General features: G+C 36.2%; 1 protein-coding gene across 4 annotated transcripts in view; it reads right to left on the bottom strand.

Annotated features, from left to right (window-relative positions):
- The window catches only part of IQUB (IQ motif and ubiquitin domain containing), a 64984-nt gene that overhangs the window by 46377 nt on the left and 755 nt on the right, over positions 1-17852 (bottom strand). For 3 of the 4 annotated variants that reach the window (XR_004321353.1, XM_032483592.1, XM_006189162.3), the window contains exons 2-6: positions 12180-12595; positions 9590-9724; positions 6420-6581; positions 6163-6335; positions 5796-5951 (exon numbers count right to left, since the gene is read on the bottom strand). Coding sequence is in view for 3 of the 4 variants with exons in the window: in XM_032483592.1 (XP_032339483.1) it covers positions 5796-5951; positions 6163-6335; positions 6420-6581; positions 9590-9724; positions 12180-12591 (1038 nt within the window). In the remaining variant the exon portion in view is untranslated. Of the gene's footprint in view, positions 1-5795; positions 5952-6162; positions 6336-6419; positions 6582-9589; positions 9725-12166; positions 12596-17852 lie in introns of those variants that run through there. The other variant, XM_032483593.1, reaches the window with a different exon arrangement.

Below are 17852 nucleotides of genomic sequence, written 5' to 3'. Positions count from 1 at the left end.
ATAAGTTACCACTTGAAAAATAGAAACAAAATACCTACTTCTGAACTATGAAAGAATAAAAAAATTAAAAAGTTTGGTCAAACCAAAGGAAAAAAAAAGGAAGCTTAGTAAAAGAATAAACAAACAGCAAGAATGAATAATAAACAAAAACCAAAATAAGATGGCAGGAATGAGTACAAAAATATCAGTAGTCACACATAATATAATCTTGCTTACTATGAGAAAGATTTAAAATAAATACTAAGCATCGAACTCAAGAAGCTCAAGAATAAAATAAACATAATACAAAGAGAAAGGAATCAATCAAGATTAAAGCAGAACTTACTAAAATGGAAATTTACTCCTTATCCTAGCCTTTAACCAATCTCTCTGTTTATGGCTCAATCTCCAATTCACTCTCCGGGATTCTTGGGGCAAACTGATTTGGTTCTTGATGCCATTCTCCCTGGCAGGCATTTATTTTCACTTTCTCTGCTCAAGTAAGTCACATTAACACTTCTCCATCTGCTTTACAACTTTAAAAACTCAAATGACATTTACCCTTCTCTTTTCTCAGATATTCTTTGTTCCTGTATGTTTATACTTCTCTTATTCCCTTAACATCATTTTATTGAAGTTTGGAAAGTGCTGTAGTATAGCGTACTGTTGTCCATTCTGCCACCTAATATCTACTCCCTCCTACTTCGTTGCTAAGAAAAATCTCAGTCTTATTGAGGAGCAACGATGTGAAACTTTAGAAATGTATTTATCACATACTGGTGGCCAGGATAGTCACATGACCCAGTTCAGGCCAAAGAGATGTAAGTTGAATCCCTGGGTAGGGCTTTCAGGGAAAATTCTTGAATGCCACGTATGGGACATGCCCCCTGAGCTTCTCCCTTCTTGCAGAATGCAAACACTATGCTGAAGGCTGATTAACCATTTTATCATAACAAAGTAACTAAACTCATGATGAGATTAATAGAGAGGAAAAGTAAAAGGAATTCAGGTTCCTGATGACATCACAGAGCCACCAGCCAGACCCCATACAGTAAGAAATTAAAAATTAGTTTGGACTAAGAAAACAAGAATGTATCAGGCTGGAGTAACAGGCCCTAATAAAGTCAGCTACAAAATTAGCAGGAAATAGCATTTCTCCCAAGGACATTCTGCAGCTATAAAATATCGTACCAACCCCTTTCTTTGAGTAAATACTATCTTCTTATTCACGGAGAAACTTTGTTCTCTAAAATCATAATCTATCAGAAACTTTGTTGTCTAAAATTAGATCATTAAGAATGAAACATCTCACTCTTGCCTGAAGGATCGAGGTTACTTTGACAAAGAGAATTGATTTACTACCAACATGCTGAACTTCAGAGAAGAAACAAGATTCCACATCTCTCTGCTAACTCTGTTACCAAAGGAACAGGACTCTGGCCCACATCTCAGTCCAAACCTGACCCATTTATACACAACCCTGTTTTACCCTGAGACAATCAAGATACTGCTCACTTAAATTTCACCAAAACTTCACTCTTCCTCAAAAGTCTACAATAACTCCATCTTTTCCTTCGGTGAAAATTAGTTTTGGACTGAAAAGGTAAAACCTCTTCAGGCTGAACTAATTAGAGGCACTGATAGTCAGCTACAGGGTTAGTCCTGTGGTTCCCCTGGTTGCAGTGCAATGAGTTAAAAGACTAAGGCTACAGACTCCTCTCTCAAGGTCCTAGGCTCACTGGGCCAGAACAACAGTCTAGCTCCAGGTTTCCTGTCATACAAAATACAAAGTCACTGCCATCAGTTCTTTTTACGTGCAGCAAAACGATACTAGGAGGTAGCAGAGACAAAATGCACATGCTTCATATGTCATGTTTAACTGACATCCCTAATGTTTAATAGGATAAAGGTGTCAATTTTTCCCTAACTGATCAGTGTACTTCAGATCAAGAGCTTCAACTTTTCATGAAAACTGCAAGCTGACTTTAAAATTTATACGGAAGAAAATTTTGCATTAATAATCAAGACAGTCTTAAAAAAGGAAGAACAGTGAGATAGAACCTAATGTGCCAGTTCTCAAAACATATTATAAAGCAGTAATAATTAAAACAATACGTTACTGACAGAGAGAAAAAGACATATACATAAATGAGAGAATGGAGAAATCAGAAACAGATGTATGTATAAATGAAAATTCAGTATACATTAAATTACTGTGGAGAGAACAAACTTGAATACTCATAGTACTTTGCAACTGGCATTACATTTGAGAAAAAAATTATAACTCTTCTTCATATCATTGAAAAAGTCCAGATTAAGTACCCCCAACACATAAACTATAAAAGAAAGTTATATTTATGACTGGGGGGGGTGATACAGCCTTCCATAACAATATATAAAATGCAAAACCATAAAGGGGACTATTAATAAATTTAATTATAATGAAAGGTATCATTAAGTATGAGTGATAGGCTGACAAAAAATATGAAATATATGTAATATCTATAAGATGACAAAAAATTTGAAAAATAATATGTACTATTGGTGAAGTCAGTGTGGAAGGGGCTCTTATAAATGGTTTACGGGTGTAAATTTGGTACAATATTTTAAAAAGTCGTCATTTCTGCCCTAGTAATTCAACTTCTAATATCTCCTGCCAAAGTATTTTTTAAATGCACACTACAATTTATATATCATTAAGACTTTGATGAAAACATGTCTATATGTCCTACAAAGGAAAGTAATTAAATATGCTGTTTACATTGTAGAAAAATATGGTGCCATTAAAATGTTTTTAATAAATAATGAAAGGTAGAGAAATGCTTGTGATATAATGTTAAGTGTACAAAAAGCTTCTTTAAAGTTCCATGTACAGTTGTCTCCAAAGTAAGAAAAAGAAAAAACTAAGTGATGAATTTTCTACATTTTTTTTATACGATTAACGCCATTTGGAAAAACAGAAGGAAAATACCATATTGACTATGGTTAGGGTTAGATACGGAATACGTTTTTGTTTAAAATTTATGGTGAGAGAATATCAATGAAGAGACAGAATTTTTTTTTTAAAGAACCAAATGGAAATTTGGGGGTTTAACAGTACAGTAACTGAAACGAGAATACAAAAAACAGACTCAGCAGAAGATCTGAACTGACAAAAGAAAGAATAATAAACTTGATGATATATTATTAGAAATTATCCACTTTGGAGAGAAAAAAATAAAGGAACAGAGACTCAGAGGCCTTCAGGACACCATCAAGCAAGCAACCACATACAAATACTAAAGGGAATTCTTCAAACTGAAAGAAAAAGACATTAGATGTTAATTTTAACCCAAATGAAATAAACAGCAGTAGAAAATATAACTATGTAGGTAAATATAAAAGACTGTATAAATATATTTTCCTTTTTTCTACTCTTATTTAAAAATGAATTACATAAAAGCAATAATTATAAAAGGAATTATGGGGCTTAGAACATGAAAAGAATGCACACATTTGTATGACAATGACAGCACAAAGGAGAAGGAATAAAACTGGAGTTCCACTGGAGCACGGTTTCAATACTTTATTGCATTTCAGTTAGTAGTAATGTAAACTTTTTTGCTATAAATGGATGTGTATATTCTAATCCCTGAACTACACATAGAGCAACCACTTAGGAAATAACTAAGAAAAAGTTTTGTAAACAATAAAGCAATAAAAAAGATAACTCCATTAAAAATGGGCAAAGTATCTGAATATACATTTCTCAGAGAATATATACAAGTTGTTAATAAGCACATGAAAAATACTCAGTGGCATTAGCCATCAGGTTATGCAAATCAAAACCAGAATAAGATACCACTTCACACTCACTAGGATGGCTATAATCAAAAAGACAGACAATAAGAAGTGTTGATAAGGATGTGGAGAAACTGGGATCCTTATACACTGCTGGTGAGACATAAAATGGTGCAGCTGCTCTGGAAAACAGTCCAGCAGTTCCTTAAAAAGATTAAAAAGAGTTACCAGACAATCAAGCAATTACATTCCTGGGCACATACTTAAGAGAAGTGAAAACACATGTCCATATGAAAAACTTGAACATGAATGTTTACAGGAACTCTATTCCTAATAACCAGTAAGTGGAAACAACTCAAATGTCCATCAACTGATAAATGGACAAAGACAAGCAAAATGTGGTATATATTGGCATACCTTCAGTGTGTTTATATACAGTTGTGTATTTACAAAGGAATATTATTTGCAATATAAAGGAATGAAGTATTGATACATGTTACAACATGGATGAGCCTAGAAAGCATTATGATAAGTAAAAGAAACCAGTCACAAAAGACTATACATTGTATGATTCCATGTATATGAAATAACCAAAATAGGCAAATCAATAGAGGCAGAAAGTAGATCAGCAGTTGCCTAAAGCAGAAAGGATTGAAGGGAAATAGGGAGTGGCTGCTTTAGGTGTGGGATTTCTTTGGGGATGATGAAAATGTTGTAAAATTCATTGTGGTAATGGTTGCATAACTATTGATATAATAAAAAATCATTGAATTGTATATTTTTTTAAAAGTATACATTGTATAGAAAATAAAAGTTCTAAATTTAAAAAAACAGAAGAATTAAAATGGTACTAGAAAATATCTATTTAATATAAAAGAAGGCATTAAAAGAATAGGAGAACAAGTGGGACACACAACACATAGAAAGCAAACAGCAAAATGGCTGATATAATCCAACTTTATCAATAATTACATTAAATATAAATGTATTAAACACTCCAATCAAAAGCAGAGATTGTCAGACTGGATAAAAAAAACAAGATCCAACTACATGCTGTCTAAAAGAAATATATTCCAGATTGAAAGACTCAAATAGGGTAAAAGTAAAAGGATAAAAACAGACCACGCAAACAGTAACGTAAAAGTGACGGAGTGGCTTTATTAGTATCAGAGAAAATAGATGTTAATATCCTTTTGATTTCAATTACTCTGGAAAGCTCCATAGGTGATTCTGTCACAAGGGTTAAGGCCAAAGGACAGAGGGACTGAAGCCAAGGGACAGAGGGGACAAAGCTAATAGTGCCCAATGGCAACACACAGTCCCTGGAATTCCCTAAGGGAAAGGGAAGGACTGGTTGCATTTAGCGTTCCAGTTCCTCACACTGAGGAGGGGAGGTGGGGGGACACACTGGAGATAAAGGCTGCTTTTACTCCCAATAAAAAATGACTCACACTGACAAAGATTCTTTCCTTGATCAAATTCTAATCAGGCTCCTTTGAGCTCTTTTACAACTAAGCCTTGATTTTTAGGATTCTGTGTTCATCTCTGCATTGTTCAGTTTTAGCAAGCGTCCTGCTAAGTCAGTTTAACCAGAATCCCTACCCTCAAAATCTGATCACCCTTGATATTCCATCGGGTTCTTCATCTTGCACCATGTTTCAGATGATGACTAATCATTCTGGCCTGCCTTCAGCAAAAATCCTGCTAAGCTGGTTTAGCTAGAATCCTCCCTTATTCCAGATGTTTTCTCTTAGTAATTTTCCATCCACTGACCCCTACCCTGCTCCTTGGCTATAACTTCCCTCTTTTCCCTGTATTCAAAGCTGAGCCCAATCTCTCTTCTCTACTACAAAATATAAAACTCCATTGTAGTAGCCCCTTTTGAATAAAGCCTGCCTTACCATCTCTAATGAGTGTTAAGAGTAATTTTTTCTTTCACATGCAAGTGTGGCGTAGGGAAACACACACAGACACACCAGAAAAAGAAGCTCAAATACCTAATTTTTAATATTCACTTATAATAAAAGTTATCTTACCGCCTCTAGTCTTTGAGCATGGTATTCTGCTGCTGAAAAATATTTTCCTGGTGTTACCAGTTTATCAGTCATATTTGATACATACACACCAATTTTAGTCATCTGTGTAGATGTTGTATTTGCAGTTTGTTGGAGCTTTCTTTTCTCAAAAACTGTCTAAAATATAAACATAAAAAATTTAAATAAGTATTCATTATATACACATCAAGAGTAGAGAGCATATTTTCCTACACATTTAAGTGAATACTCTTTTTTATTTTATAAAATTATAATTCCTTAGAATATTTTTAATTTTAGAGAGATACACAATACAGTATTTGTTGATTCTGCAGCTTCAAAAATCTACATGGAAAAATAAAAATATTACCTGGGTATCCCTACAAAATGCATTCTGTTTTTCAAGAATTTTTTTAGGTAAAGTTTGTGTTCCAGCATTGTGATATTCTATTCCTGTTGTTTTATGCCTGAATCCACCAAGAAATGGTTTGTGAAAATCAGATTTTATAATCTCAACACCCACTTCCTGGTACAGATCAATGCCTGAGGAGATAAAACCAAGACTGAATAAAAGGTACTACAAAGGTACTCAAAAATACTTTATCTAAAAGATATCAAATTACTAACCAGTTTGTACTCTGACAGTTATGATTTGAGGGACATCATTTAATCCAGTTATTCTTTTGAGTGGATATAGATCTGGCTGTAAAGAAAAGATTTCCACTTGTACAACATCCTGGGGCTTAACTCCATGTTGTAGCAATGTCTCATTATTTTTAAGAATCACTCCTAAAAATGAGAGAAAATTATAAAAAGTATTATGACAAAGAAATGACTATATGTACTCCTTTTCAGGAATGGCAAACACCAAAGGTGGTTACATGAATGCATATTGTTTAATTACCAGAGTATTAATGGTGTCCACCGCTTGCTATAATGTTAGTACAGAAAACGCCACAATGGAAAATGTTAAAGTGATACTCCTGAGCAGGAATTCATCATTATAAGTGAAGTAAAGCTACAACTCTCAATTCATCAGAAATACAAATATGCAATAACCACGCAACTCTGAACACTTGAAAATAAAAAACACATTCTATAATATGAGCAAAACCGTATGCTAAACGGTGAATCTCTAGAAAAATTACAATGTGTTATATGTAAGCACAAGACAATTCCAGCATCAGGGAAAGCCTGATTATTTTAATACACACCACTCTCTGCAAGGGTAGAAAAGTATACACTCAGAGTTCTAAAGAATCCCTTCTTTTGTCTGTTTCTATAATCAGAAATTCATATAAATTAATTCTTGCCAAGGCGGAGTCAAGCCTCAGCTTATTTGCTGAAAAAAAGTGTACATCAAGTTACTTTTATGTTGTATTGCTTCAACTTATAACCCCATTGGTTTATTCTATAATTTGACCATTATTTTATTTCTACATTCTGCAAGGCATACAGAAATATGAACAATGTTACTTGCTGCTGTTTTGTATAATGGAAAGTTTATTGATAGAATCTGTGTCAATCTTCCAATATATGGTCTTCTTAAATTACAATTAGGAATTTGAACATCGCAAAAGTTTGTCTTACTCATTCTTAGAAATATAACAGATACCACTAGTCTATATGAACTATGTTCAAAGCACACTCAAAAATCTTTTGAGTTTCAATTTCACCCTAAATTCTTAATTTAAAAAAATTAAAATTTTCTGGGTTTTCTGGTAGGTTGAAAATGTCCCTAAAATATATCCATGTCCTAATAACCCAGAATCTATGAATGTTACCTTATACAGCAAAAGTGACTGCAGATTTTATTAAGAATTTTGAGATGTGTAGATTACCCTGGATTATCCAGGTGGGCTCTAAATGTAATCATAAGTGCCTTTATAGGAGGAAGGAAGAGGGAGATTTGATTACAGAGAAGATAATATGACAGAAACAGAGAGAGAGTTAAAGATGCTATGTTGTCGGCTTCGAAGATGAGCAAGATGCCATAAGCCCAAGAATGCAAGGAATGCAACTCTAGAAGCTGGAAAAGGCAAAGAAGCTTTCCCAGAACCTCCAGAAGGAGAACAGCCCTGCTGACGCCTTGATTTTCTTTATGCAGTGAAACTGATTAAGAATTCTGGGCCTCCAGAACTGTAAGAGACAAAATGTGTTATTTTAAGCCACCAAATTTATTGTTAATTTTTACAACAGCCATAAAAAACAAAGATTCCTCTTCAGACTAATACAGAGTCCTCTTCATCCCTCTGATTGTCTCTACAGTAGGCTTGGTCCCACCCAAACTCAAACTCCAGTTCTAGTACTAGAATAAAGTACCTGTCTTAGAGGGTGCTTGGCATAGCATCAAGCTCTCTTACTAGCGCTGCTGACATAAGCCTGCCACCCAGTGGCGATGCCTGGTAGTTACACATAAAGAAGAAAATTCAGGCAGTGCAGATTCTTAGGTACCACTGGCTAGCTACTCCAGTTTCAAAGTGCTCTCTCTTCTCCAATCTTGAACTTCACCTTCTAGTTAATACCAAGCAGTTTAAAATTCCCTTTTTTGAGTCATACCTATATTTAAGTTCAAACTCTGCCACTCATAGGCTGTGAAAATTTACACAAGTTCCTCAAGCTTTAGCTTCTCGCAAAAACGTTAATATCTACCTCAAAGCATTGTTACGTGGACTGAATAATAATGTGATGATGTAGGCAGAACATTTTGTAGAAGATTGGCACACAGTAAGTGCTCAAATTAACCAATATCATCATCACTTTTATCATTATTATTATAATAACTATTTAAATTTTAGCTCTGTTTCCTCAATCAGGCTTTAATAACCAATTGTTTGACTATTTGAACATCTTTACTGTTAGAGCACATTCACTGCAACAGTTTTCTAGAAATAATTATGTGATTGAACTGATTGTTCTTCTCGGATTTGACAAGGAGGAAGAACTTAATAGGTATGGCTTACTTCTTTTTAGCACATAGGATTTCCCCCCACACACAAAAAAATTGGTCTTATTTCCCTGGAAACTTTTTTGGCATTTTTATAAGTTAATACCAATTTTTTAATAAAATATTATGATCTGTGCACTCATATGCTGTGGAAACATTTATTTAGCTATGCTACTCTGCTTAATTCTCAGTTACAAAGACTACATTCTCTCATAACACAAGGCTAATATAAGGTTGGCTGCTCAGTATGACCACAGAATAGAAACGAACATGAACATCATGGGAACGCGAACTGATCTTAACGTATAGAAGACTGATAAACCATTCTCAGTCCTCTTCTTCTTCTATACTCACTCATTCATCATCTTTTTTTTCAACTTCATTTCCTCTTACTCCCCACATAAAGTTTACTTCGGTCTCTCTAAGCTTCTTACCACTTCCCCAAATTCCCAGGTTTTCTCACCTCTTTGGGGCTTAGCACAAGCATTATCATTTTTATTAGATGAAGCTTTCTAGATCAGTGTCCTTCCTCCCTGCTTCTCACAGCTTTTTGAGCACATCTCCACTAGAACATTCACACATCGTGTGGTAACCACTGCACCTGTCTTCTTCCTGCCTAGTCTGTAAACAACTTGAAAACAGGGCTTTTATTTCATGTTTCTTGATAGTTGTTAGCAAAGTATGTAGAACAAAAGTCTTCAATAACAATGCATTGAATGAATAAATGTGTAACTACAATATAATGTTCAAGCAGGAATTATCAAGACATTTAGTTTAATCAATAAGGATCCTGATTATTTACACGTTAAGACAAAATAAGTTTCGATAAGTTTACCAGCCTCCAGCTTACCTGAACTTCTCAGCTGCAGTACATAAGGTGGGACACCTAACAGGGATGAAAAATGATCCTGGAGGTATTTTAAAATGGTGTCGATTTTAAAGGGCATTATAATTTTCTGGCCCACTGGAAGAAGTACAATTTTTACTGTAGATAAAAAGAGAAAAGAGTCATAATTAAAAGCAAGGGTCAGCAACCTAGAGTCCACAAGCAGACAGAGAATTATGGGACAATTTTTAATCACATAGAATAAGGCTGCTTCTGACAAGTCTTCCCACACCTCCGTGATAAGAGTTACTTTTCATTTTCTATGAGAAGTGACATTCAGTTGCAACATTTTGCTTTGAAAATCAGTCCATTATCTCAAGAATTAACATTAATAGCCAATGCCTGCTCCCCCAAATCCAACTCGGAGTTCAGGTCTCTCTTCCATTGCCTGCTGGAGGATCACTGCACGTTCGAGGTTACCTCCTCGCCCAGGATACCCTGAGAAATAGGAAATGAAACTAAACCTCCTTTAAAGATTCTTTTTAAATCATTTAAAAATTTTAAACAATATCTAGTATCTATTATTCAGATATAACATAGGAAACATCTCAGAAAATCAAGCGTTTTTGTGTAGTAAGTATTAGAAATGGAGACCCTGAGATCTGAATTTAAAAACGTGCATGTTTTGATTACATGCATCAGGAAATCAGTGACTATTCATGAAGTTAAAAAAAAAAACCAAGAGGGAAATTTTCAAAGGAAATTTTCCTTGGCCTTGCAACGACAAGAGATTATCTAAGTCCGTTCTTCCTCCCATTGTTGATTTATATCTATAGTTGGCAAAACGCAAAACAGAAGATCACTTTATTACAAGTATCTGGAATAACTATGTACAAATCTACTTTTCACAAAAATGGACACTATGTGGCTCACTCCAAACTCTATAAAATAAAAAATCAAGACCCTTACATATTAAAAATAGAGAAAAACCATAATTATAAAATGATTATCTGTTCATAAATTATAAGAAGGAAATATAGTCCTTAAAAACTAATTATGGGGTAAACTTTCACATCTACAGACTTTAAATTCTAATGAAGAAGATACAATAAGTTAAAATGGAGTGTAGAGTGCACATTGTAGGCCAAAATAGTTTTGTATGTTTCTAGATGCCTGACAGGACACTTTTCATAAAGCTACATGAGACATTTATCAGTAATGCCAGCATGAAATTTAAGGAGGCTCTGTTGATGCCAAGCTCCTTTGAGCTCGTTAAAACTTGTTTTCACAGTTAGCTATCAACAGAGAGGACACTCTCACAAATGTTAAATTATCACAAGCTATTTCAATTGTTTCCTGGATTCAAAATTGTATGATTAGTATATGTTAAACTTTTCATAGCAGCTACTTCCCAAGCTTTGGGAAGGGAAAGTGTGTTAAGGAGTCTGTGAGCCTCAAGAAGTACAGGATCAAAAAAAGTTTCTTTTGTGTAGCACAGGAACTATGCTCAGTATCTTGTAATAACCTTTAATGGAAAAAATATGAAAACGAATGTATGTGTGTATATGCAAGACTGGAACATTGTGCTGTACACCAGAAATGGACACGTTGTAATTGACTGTACTTCAATTTAAAAATAATAATAAAGTTAAACAAAAGAAGTACAGGATCAAGACCACTTTTTTTTTTTAAATCACCGTGTGTTTGTTATAAGCTACAATATCAGAGAATCACAGAAATAAAAAACAGAGCTCAAATTTATACTAAAAAATGAAACTGAGGGATAATAACTTCAATTAGGTATAAATGGGCTTGATTACTTCCTTCTCCTTTTCATTCTTGTGTGGACACACCATACAAAGACCAACGACTCCACTGGATTCAAACACTACATTCTGCCAGTCAAACTGAGTTGCTGTTACTGTTAAATGATAGCCCATGTTCTCCACCCTCTGAATGGAAACTCTCCCAAAACTTATGGACAAGGAGGAGAAGGAGCAGTCAGTTAACCATCCAAGAAGAATTCCTGCTGCTCCCCTCCCAATTTGTTACCAACAGCGTAGTAATAACTCCAACATGCCATGCCATCAGCCTGATGTCTTTAAAATTAACCTATAATGAAATACAACAATGATTTTTCTGGAGCTCAATATAAAGTTAACACCAAGCAGAAACACGGAAATACGTAAAAGCCGCAAGATACATGGAATGAGTACTGGCTAGGAAATGAGGAAAACATGGAGTCCAGCTCCCATCCCACCGCTTGCTGGCTATGTACGATTAATTCCAAAGTGGCATGCAAAAGACTCATAATTATACTAAAAATATGTCCCTAAACACTTCAGAAACCTACTCTATTTGGCAAAAATAAATATCAATTTGAAATTTAATGATGTCCATTTATTTAGGGAAAGCAGATACTGCAGAGTAAGTAGCAGAGGGGCTTCTCACATGATCAGGAGATTCAAGTGTTGTAGTCATAGAAGGTTGATGGATAAGGGAGAGGAAAGCAGTATCAAGTATAAAACAAATTTTCAAGCAAAAACAAACAAGAAAAAGCAACCATTCTTCAAAATGAGGGGAAAAAAAACACCCGCTCACCCCTAGGTAATACCTGTTGCTGAAGCATCTTTCGTTGATGTTTTCAGAGATTCTTTCCCAGCCTTTATTTTTTCCAGCAACGTCAGAGGGTCTTCTGTGTATTGTTTGGCTGACTGCACTGCATTCGCAGACTTGGTCAGAGAGTCTCCATAGTCTCTCGGAGAATAGGAACCTTGTTCGGTTGACGTACCATCTTCCATGAGTTGCTCGACATCATTTAGTTCCAGGTTTGAAATGCTCTGGTCACTGTGTAACTCAGCACCTCTTTCTTGGCCTCCAGCAGATGGTCCTGGTTCAGATTCACTGTCTCTAGTTTGATCTGACTCTGGAACCTTTTCTGAGGGAACCGGAATATTGATCGTCTTTCTTTCTCCTGATGCATCAACAGCATTCTGAGCATCAGGGCCTTTCTCCTGGTCAGACATTTTCCTGAATTGAAAAAACAAATGCATTTACTACACATAAAATTCCTACACCAAATATCAAGTTCATTGCTGGTATACAGTAATGTTCATAATATAGTACAATGTGGCTCATTATTTTGAAGTATTATCTTAGTAATGGCATTAGGTAAAAACATTGGTGAATTTTTAATAAAAAGAAAGTAAAAATGTGTACCAAAAAGAGAAGCTCAAACATAATAAGTTTGAGAGAAATCTTCTGTGAAGAATATATTGAAAAATATTTTAAAATATATCGCCATCTCTTCCTTACTCAATGAACAATTCCTTGTGAAAGGACTTTTTCAATAATTTTTTTCCTAAAGACCGAACTAGCACAGGATTCGTGCTTCTGGCACTACGACTGATTAGATGCCCCAAGGAACCTGCCAGGTCCACAGCCACGATAGGCTGGAAAGTACACACTCTTTTTAGTAGCTTTGTTCTCACAAATTGTAGCAGAGATGACTGATAACCTCTGCCCTCAAAAGAAACATATCAACAAACAAATGTGGATCGATCTGGGAGCTGACTAGGGCCTGAGCAACGAAGAGCTTTGGTTTGGGAGACAGTGTGACAGCACCCGGGAGCCTGGGCCACGGTGGCCCAGAGTAGCCCAGAGGCAGGCTTCGGAGGCAGGAGCTGGAGCAGGGCAGCAAGGAGCTGGTACAGCCAGGAGCCCGCCAATAGAAGTTGGCAGCCGGAAGAGGGGTAGGGGAAATGGGCCTGAGGCCGATTTCTGCGGCAACAGCATAGAAAAGATTAAAACTTGGAATAGTAGTGAGGTGGAAAAGCTGTGTTTGGGACTTCCACTCTAAACACAGCTCGTTATGCAGAAAAAAATTAACCGTAGTCAGTGAAGTTCTCTGGCTACTAGATGACAAATTAAAAAAGAAAGAAAAAGAATATCTGGAATAAAAATATATAATAGTTGAATTCAATGAACACAGCATTAGAGCTGAGAGGGGGGATGAGGCAGGCTTACTAACTCTGGCTGACTAACATCAAGGGAAAGAAAGTGCCAGGCTGTTAAAAAAAAAAAAAAAAAAAAAAAAAAAAAAAACAGGTTGTTTCTCTCATCCCGCAGCTGGCTCCTTAGTTCCAAGGACACAGCCGTACAACAGGACATTTTATGTTCCACAACTACTGCATCAGTTCGAAGGACATAGCTCAGTATCTCTTTCTTTGTTCTCTTTTTTTCCACCCAAGTTTCTGTTTTAGGGCTGAGCTCCTCAAGAGGAGAAGGCCTGTAACAGAACATGACTGGCACCACCGGAATAAAGGTAAGCATGGCAGAGGCTTCCAATAAAAGACCCCGTGGCCCGATTGGGGGGCCGGAGCTGTCCCGACTGGCTACCTGGCTGACGGCTCCCTGCTTGAGTGCTTTCTTTCTTTGTTTTTTTCCCTTCTCTCTCTGAGTTACAAAGCAGCTTTCTTTTTCACTTTGTCCCTCTGTCTCTATTGAGAATTCTTTCTCAGTCGACGAACAAGGACCTACATCTGGTGGCAGGGAGGGATGGCAGCTTGCCCACCTGTTTGCGGGGCTTCCCAATTTGGGGGTCTCTCTATCCGCTAAGAGAGCTGGAAGAGAAATAAAAAGATTTTATACAGAATGTTGCAAAGAGATAAGGATATGAAAACTATGAGAGATTAAGAGTCATGGGAAAGAGGAAAAGAAAGTCTGGCATATTTTTCCGCTAAGCATGTATCTTCCTGTGAGCTAAGAACAGCTTTGTATTGTCAAAATAAAACACGATGAAGAGTCTGCAACAGAGACTGCATGTAGCCTGTGAAGCCCTTTACAGAAAAAGTCTGCCAGCCCCTGATCCAGCATATGTCAAACTGGAGTCCCAGAAGAAAACAGTAAGATGGAAGAGAGAAAATATTTTTAAAGATAATGACTGAAAATTTGTCAAAACTGATTTAAAAAATATGAATCCACAGGTCCAGGAAGCACAACATAAAAATATACCTAACAGGATCTACCTTACACCATACACAAAAATAAACTCAAAATGTATCAAAGACTTAAACATAAGACAAGATACAATGAACCTCCTAGAAGAAAATATAGGCAAAACATTATCTGACATACATCTCAAAAATGTTCTCCTAGAACAAACAGTCTACTCAAGCAATAGAAATAAAAGCAAGAATAAACCAATGGGACCTAATGAAACTTACAAGCTTTGGCACAGCAAAGGAAACCATAAGTAAAACAAAAAGACAACCTACGGAATGGGAGAAAATTTTTGCAAATGAAACCGACAAAGGCTTGATCTCCAAAATATATAAGCAGCTCATACAACTTAATAAGAAACAACCAAACAACCCAATCCAAAAATGGGCAAAAGACCTAAACAAGCAATTCTCCAAGGAAGACATACAAATGATCAATAGGCACATGAAAAAATGCTCAATATCACTAATTATCAGAGAAATGCAAATCAAAACTACAATGAGGTATCACCTCACACCAGTCAGAATGGCCATCATTTAAAAATCCACAAATGACAAATGCTGGAGAGGCTGTGGAGAAAAGGGAACCCTCCTACACTGCTGGTGGGAATGCAGTTTGGTGCAGCCACTGTGGAAAACAGTATGGAGATTCCTCAAAAGACTAGGGATAGATTTACCATACGACCCAGGAATCCCACTCCTGGGCATATATCCAGAAGGAACCCTACTTCAGGATAACACCTGCACCCCAATGTTCATAGCAGCACTATTTACAATAGCCAAGACATGGAGACAGCCTAAATGCCCATCAACGGATGACTGGATAAAGAAGAGGTGGTATATTTATACAATGGAATACTACTCGGCCATAAAAACTGAGAACATAACGCCATTTGCAGCAACATGGATGCTCCTGGAGAATGTCATTCTAAGTGAAGTAAGCCAGAAAGAGAAAGAAAAATACCATATGAGATCGCTCATATGTGGAATCTAAAAAAAAACAAAAACAAAAACAAACAAACAAAGCACAAATACAAAACAGAAACAGACTCATAGACATAGAATACAAACTTGTGGTTGCCAAGCGGGTGGAGGGTGGGAAGGGAAAGACAGGATTTCAAAATTGTAGAATAGATAAACAAGATTATACTGTATAGCACAGGGAAATATACACAAGATCTTATGGTAGCTCACAGAGAAAAAAATGTGACAATGAATATATGTATGTTCATGTATAACTGAAAAAATGTGCTCTACACTGGAATTTGACACATTGTAAAATGACTATAAATCAATAAAAAAATGTTAAAAATATATATATACCTAACAGGATAAATACAAATAATTCATAAACATACATATTATAACTAAATTAGAGAGTAACAAAGTCCGGAAAGCAAACAGTGATACAGGACGTATCATCCACTGTTTTGAATTATATTAATTTGCTGGCATTAATACAAAGGAAAGAAAAGTAAAATCACTGCAAATATTTCTTCAGAAAAATAGAAGCCAAGGCAATAATGGACTAATTAAAAGAAGGATAACTATCAACCCAGAACTGTGCACCCAGTAAAATTATATTTCAAAAAGAAAAACAGGAAAAAAAAAAGGAAAAACGGAAATATTCACAAATAAGTTATCACCAAGATAACTGCTCTAAAGAAATTTCTAAAGGATACACTTGAAAAAGGGGGAAAATGGGTCCCATGTTAGTCTGAAGTGAAAGAAGAATAGGCAAACAAATAAATCAAAAACATATGGGTAAAAACAAATAAATATTGTCAACACAAAATAACAGCAGAAAATTAAAATATGAGACAATAATCATACGCAATTGGGAAGGGAATGATGAGAATAAACTTATCAAATCCTTATACTGTTTACAAAAGTGAGAGAGATGATATTCGTAATGCTAGATTTTGTTAAATTAAATACAAGCGGTTAAATTTCAAGAACCACCAATAAAAGAACTGAAATAAAGTTTTTAAATGTCAGAACAGTACAGAGAAAAATAGTAAAACGAGACAAAACTAAACAAAACCTCAGTTTTTAAAAAGTTCAAGAAACAACATGGGTGACTCTCCATTAAATTATGCTCAATGAAGAATCCAGTTCTAAAGGCTACATACTGTACGGTTCAATTAAGGGAAACACAAAGCTCTTGGTTCACAATCCTCTATAATTTCCTGAGTAAAACTGAAATTGAGCCCAGCACACAGATGGCAGGGAGAACTGGAGAAAGAGGCAGACCATTCTAGATTGTAGGTGGCAGGTTTAACAAGCAGGGAAACTTACAAAGGAGGCAGCCTAAAGACAGTAAATCTCAACATCCACCTGCCAAAATCTTAAGAGTCAATGAGAATTTTACGGGGTTCAGTCACGTGTACAGTTCAGATGGTCTTAATAACACATCTCCTGGTTCAGCAACAGTGGGCAGAAGGTACATTCCAAGGACAGGGAAGGGGGAAAGAGCCTCTCCTCCAATTGCCCGCCTGGGTACCGGGTCACGTCCTTCCAATGACCTCCTCCAACAAAAGCACATACCAGGATGAACAATGTTACAGATACAACTACATATTTGCATATGCATAGAATACCTCTGGAAGGCGACGTGGAGGGCGGGGAGGTGGCGGGGGACGTGGGTGGGAAGCAGATTTTCACTGTTCATTCTTTTTACTGTTTGAACTTTTTATCAACTTTATGTATTAAGCATTCAAGCGTAAATGTTATAATCTTTTTAAAAAAATGTTTAAAAAGAAAAAACACTCTACTATGATTGCATATTTTAAAAATCCCCCTTTCACCTACAATGCATAATTTCGTTGCTATATCTAGAATATTAGTGTAAGTATTAAGGCAGGGACCCAGTTTTGCCTTCTACCAAGTAGTCTTGTTGAGTTTTTAAGTTTTTTTAAGAGGTACAGCAAAGACCATGGGTGGAGAGGAGTGAAAGAGTAAAGTATGAAAGCGCTCTATTTACTAAAGGCTGAAAACGGTCACCATGGAGGGCTGAACGTCTTTTAATGCCAGACCTGGGTTACACACCCGTCTTGCTTTTATACTACTACCGTGGGAAGTGAGGTACACCTCCTAGCTTGATGCTGCTGCTTCCTAACCCCAAATCAGAGATCTGGAGCCAGAAAAGGAACCAAGAAAGATGGGATGCTTTGCACAGGTTTGTAGGCAAAGGTGGAACATCCCCGAGCGGCCAAACAGCCCCCAGAGCCCAAGCTGCATCAGCGCCCCACACAGCCGTCGGAGCCCAGCGCCTCAGCCACCCGCTC

This window comes from Camelus ferus, chromosome 7 (assembly GCF_009834535.1).
Source record: "Camelus ferus isolate YT-003-E chromosome 7, BCGSAC_Cfer_1.0, whole genome shotgun sequence".
NCBI lineage: Eukaryota > Metazoa > Chordata > Mammalia > Artiodactyla > Camelidae > Camelus > Camelus ferus.
This window is presented reverse-complemented; position numbering and strand designations above follow the sequence as displayed.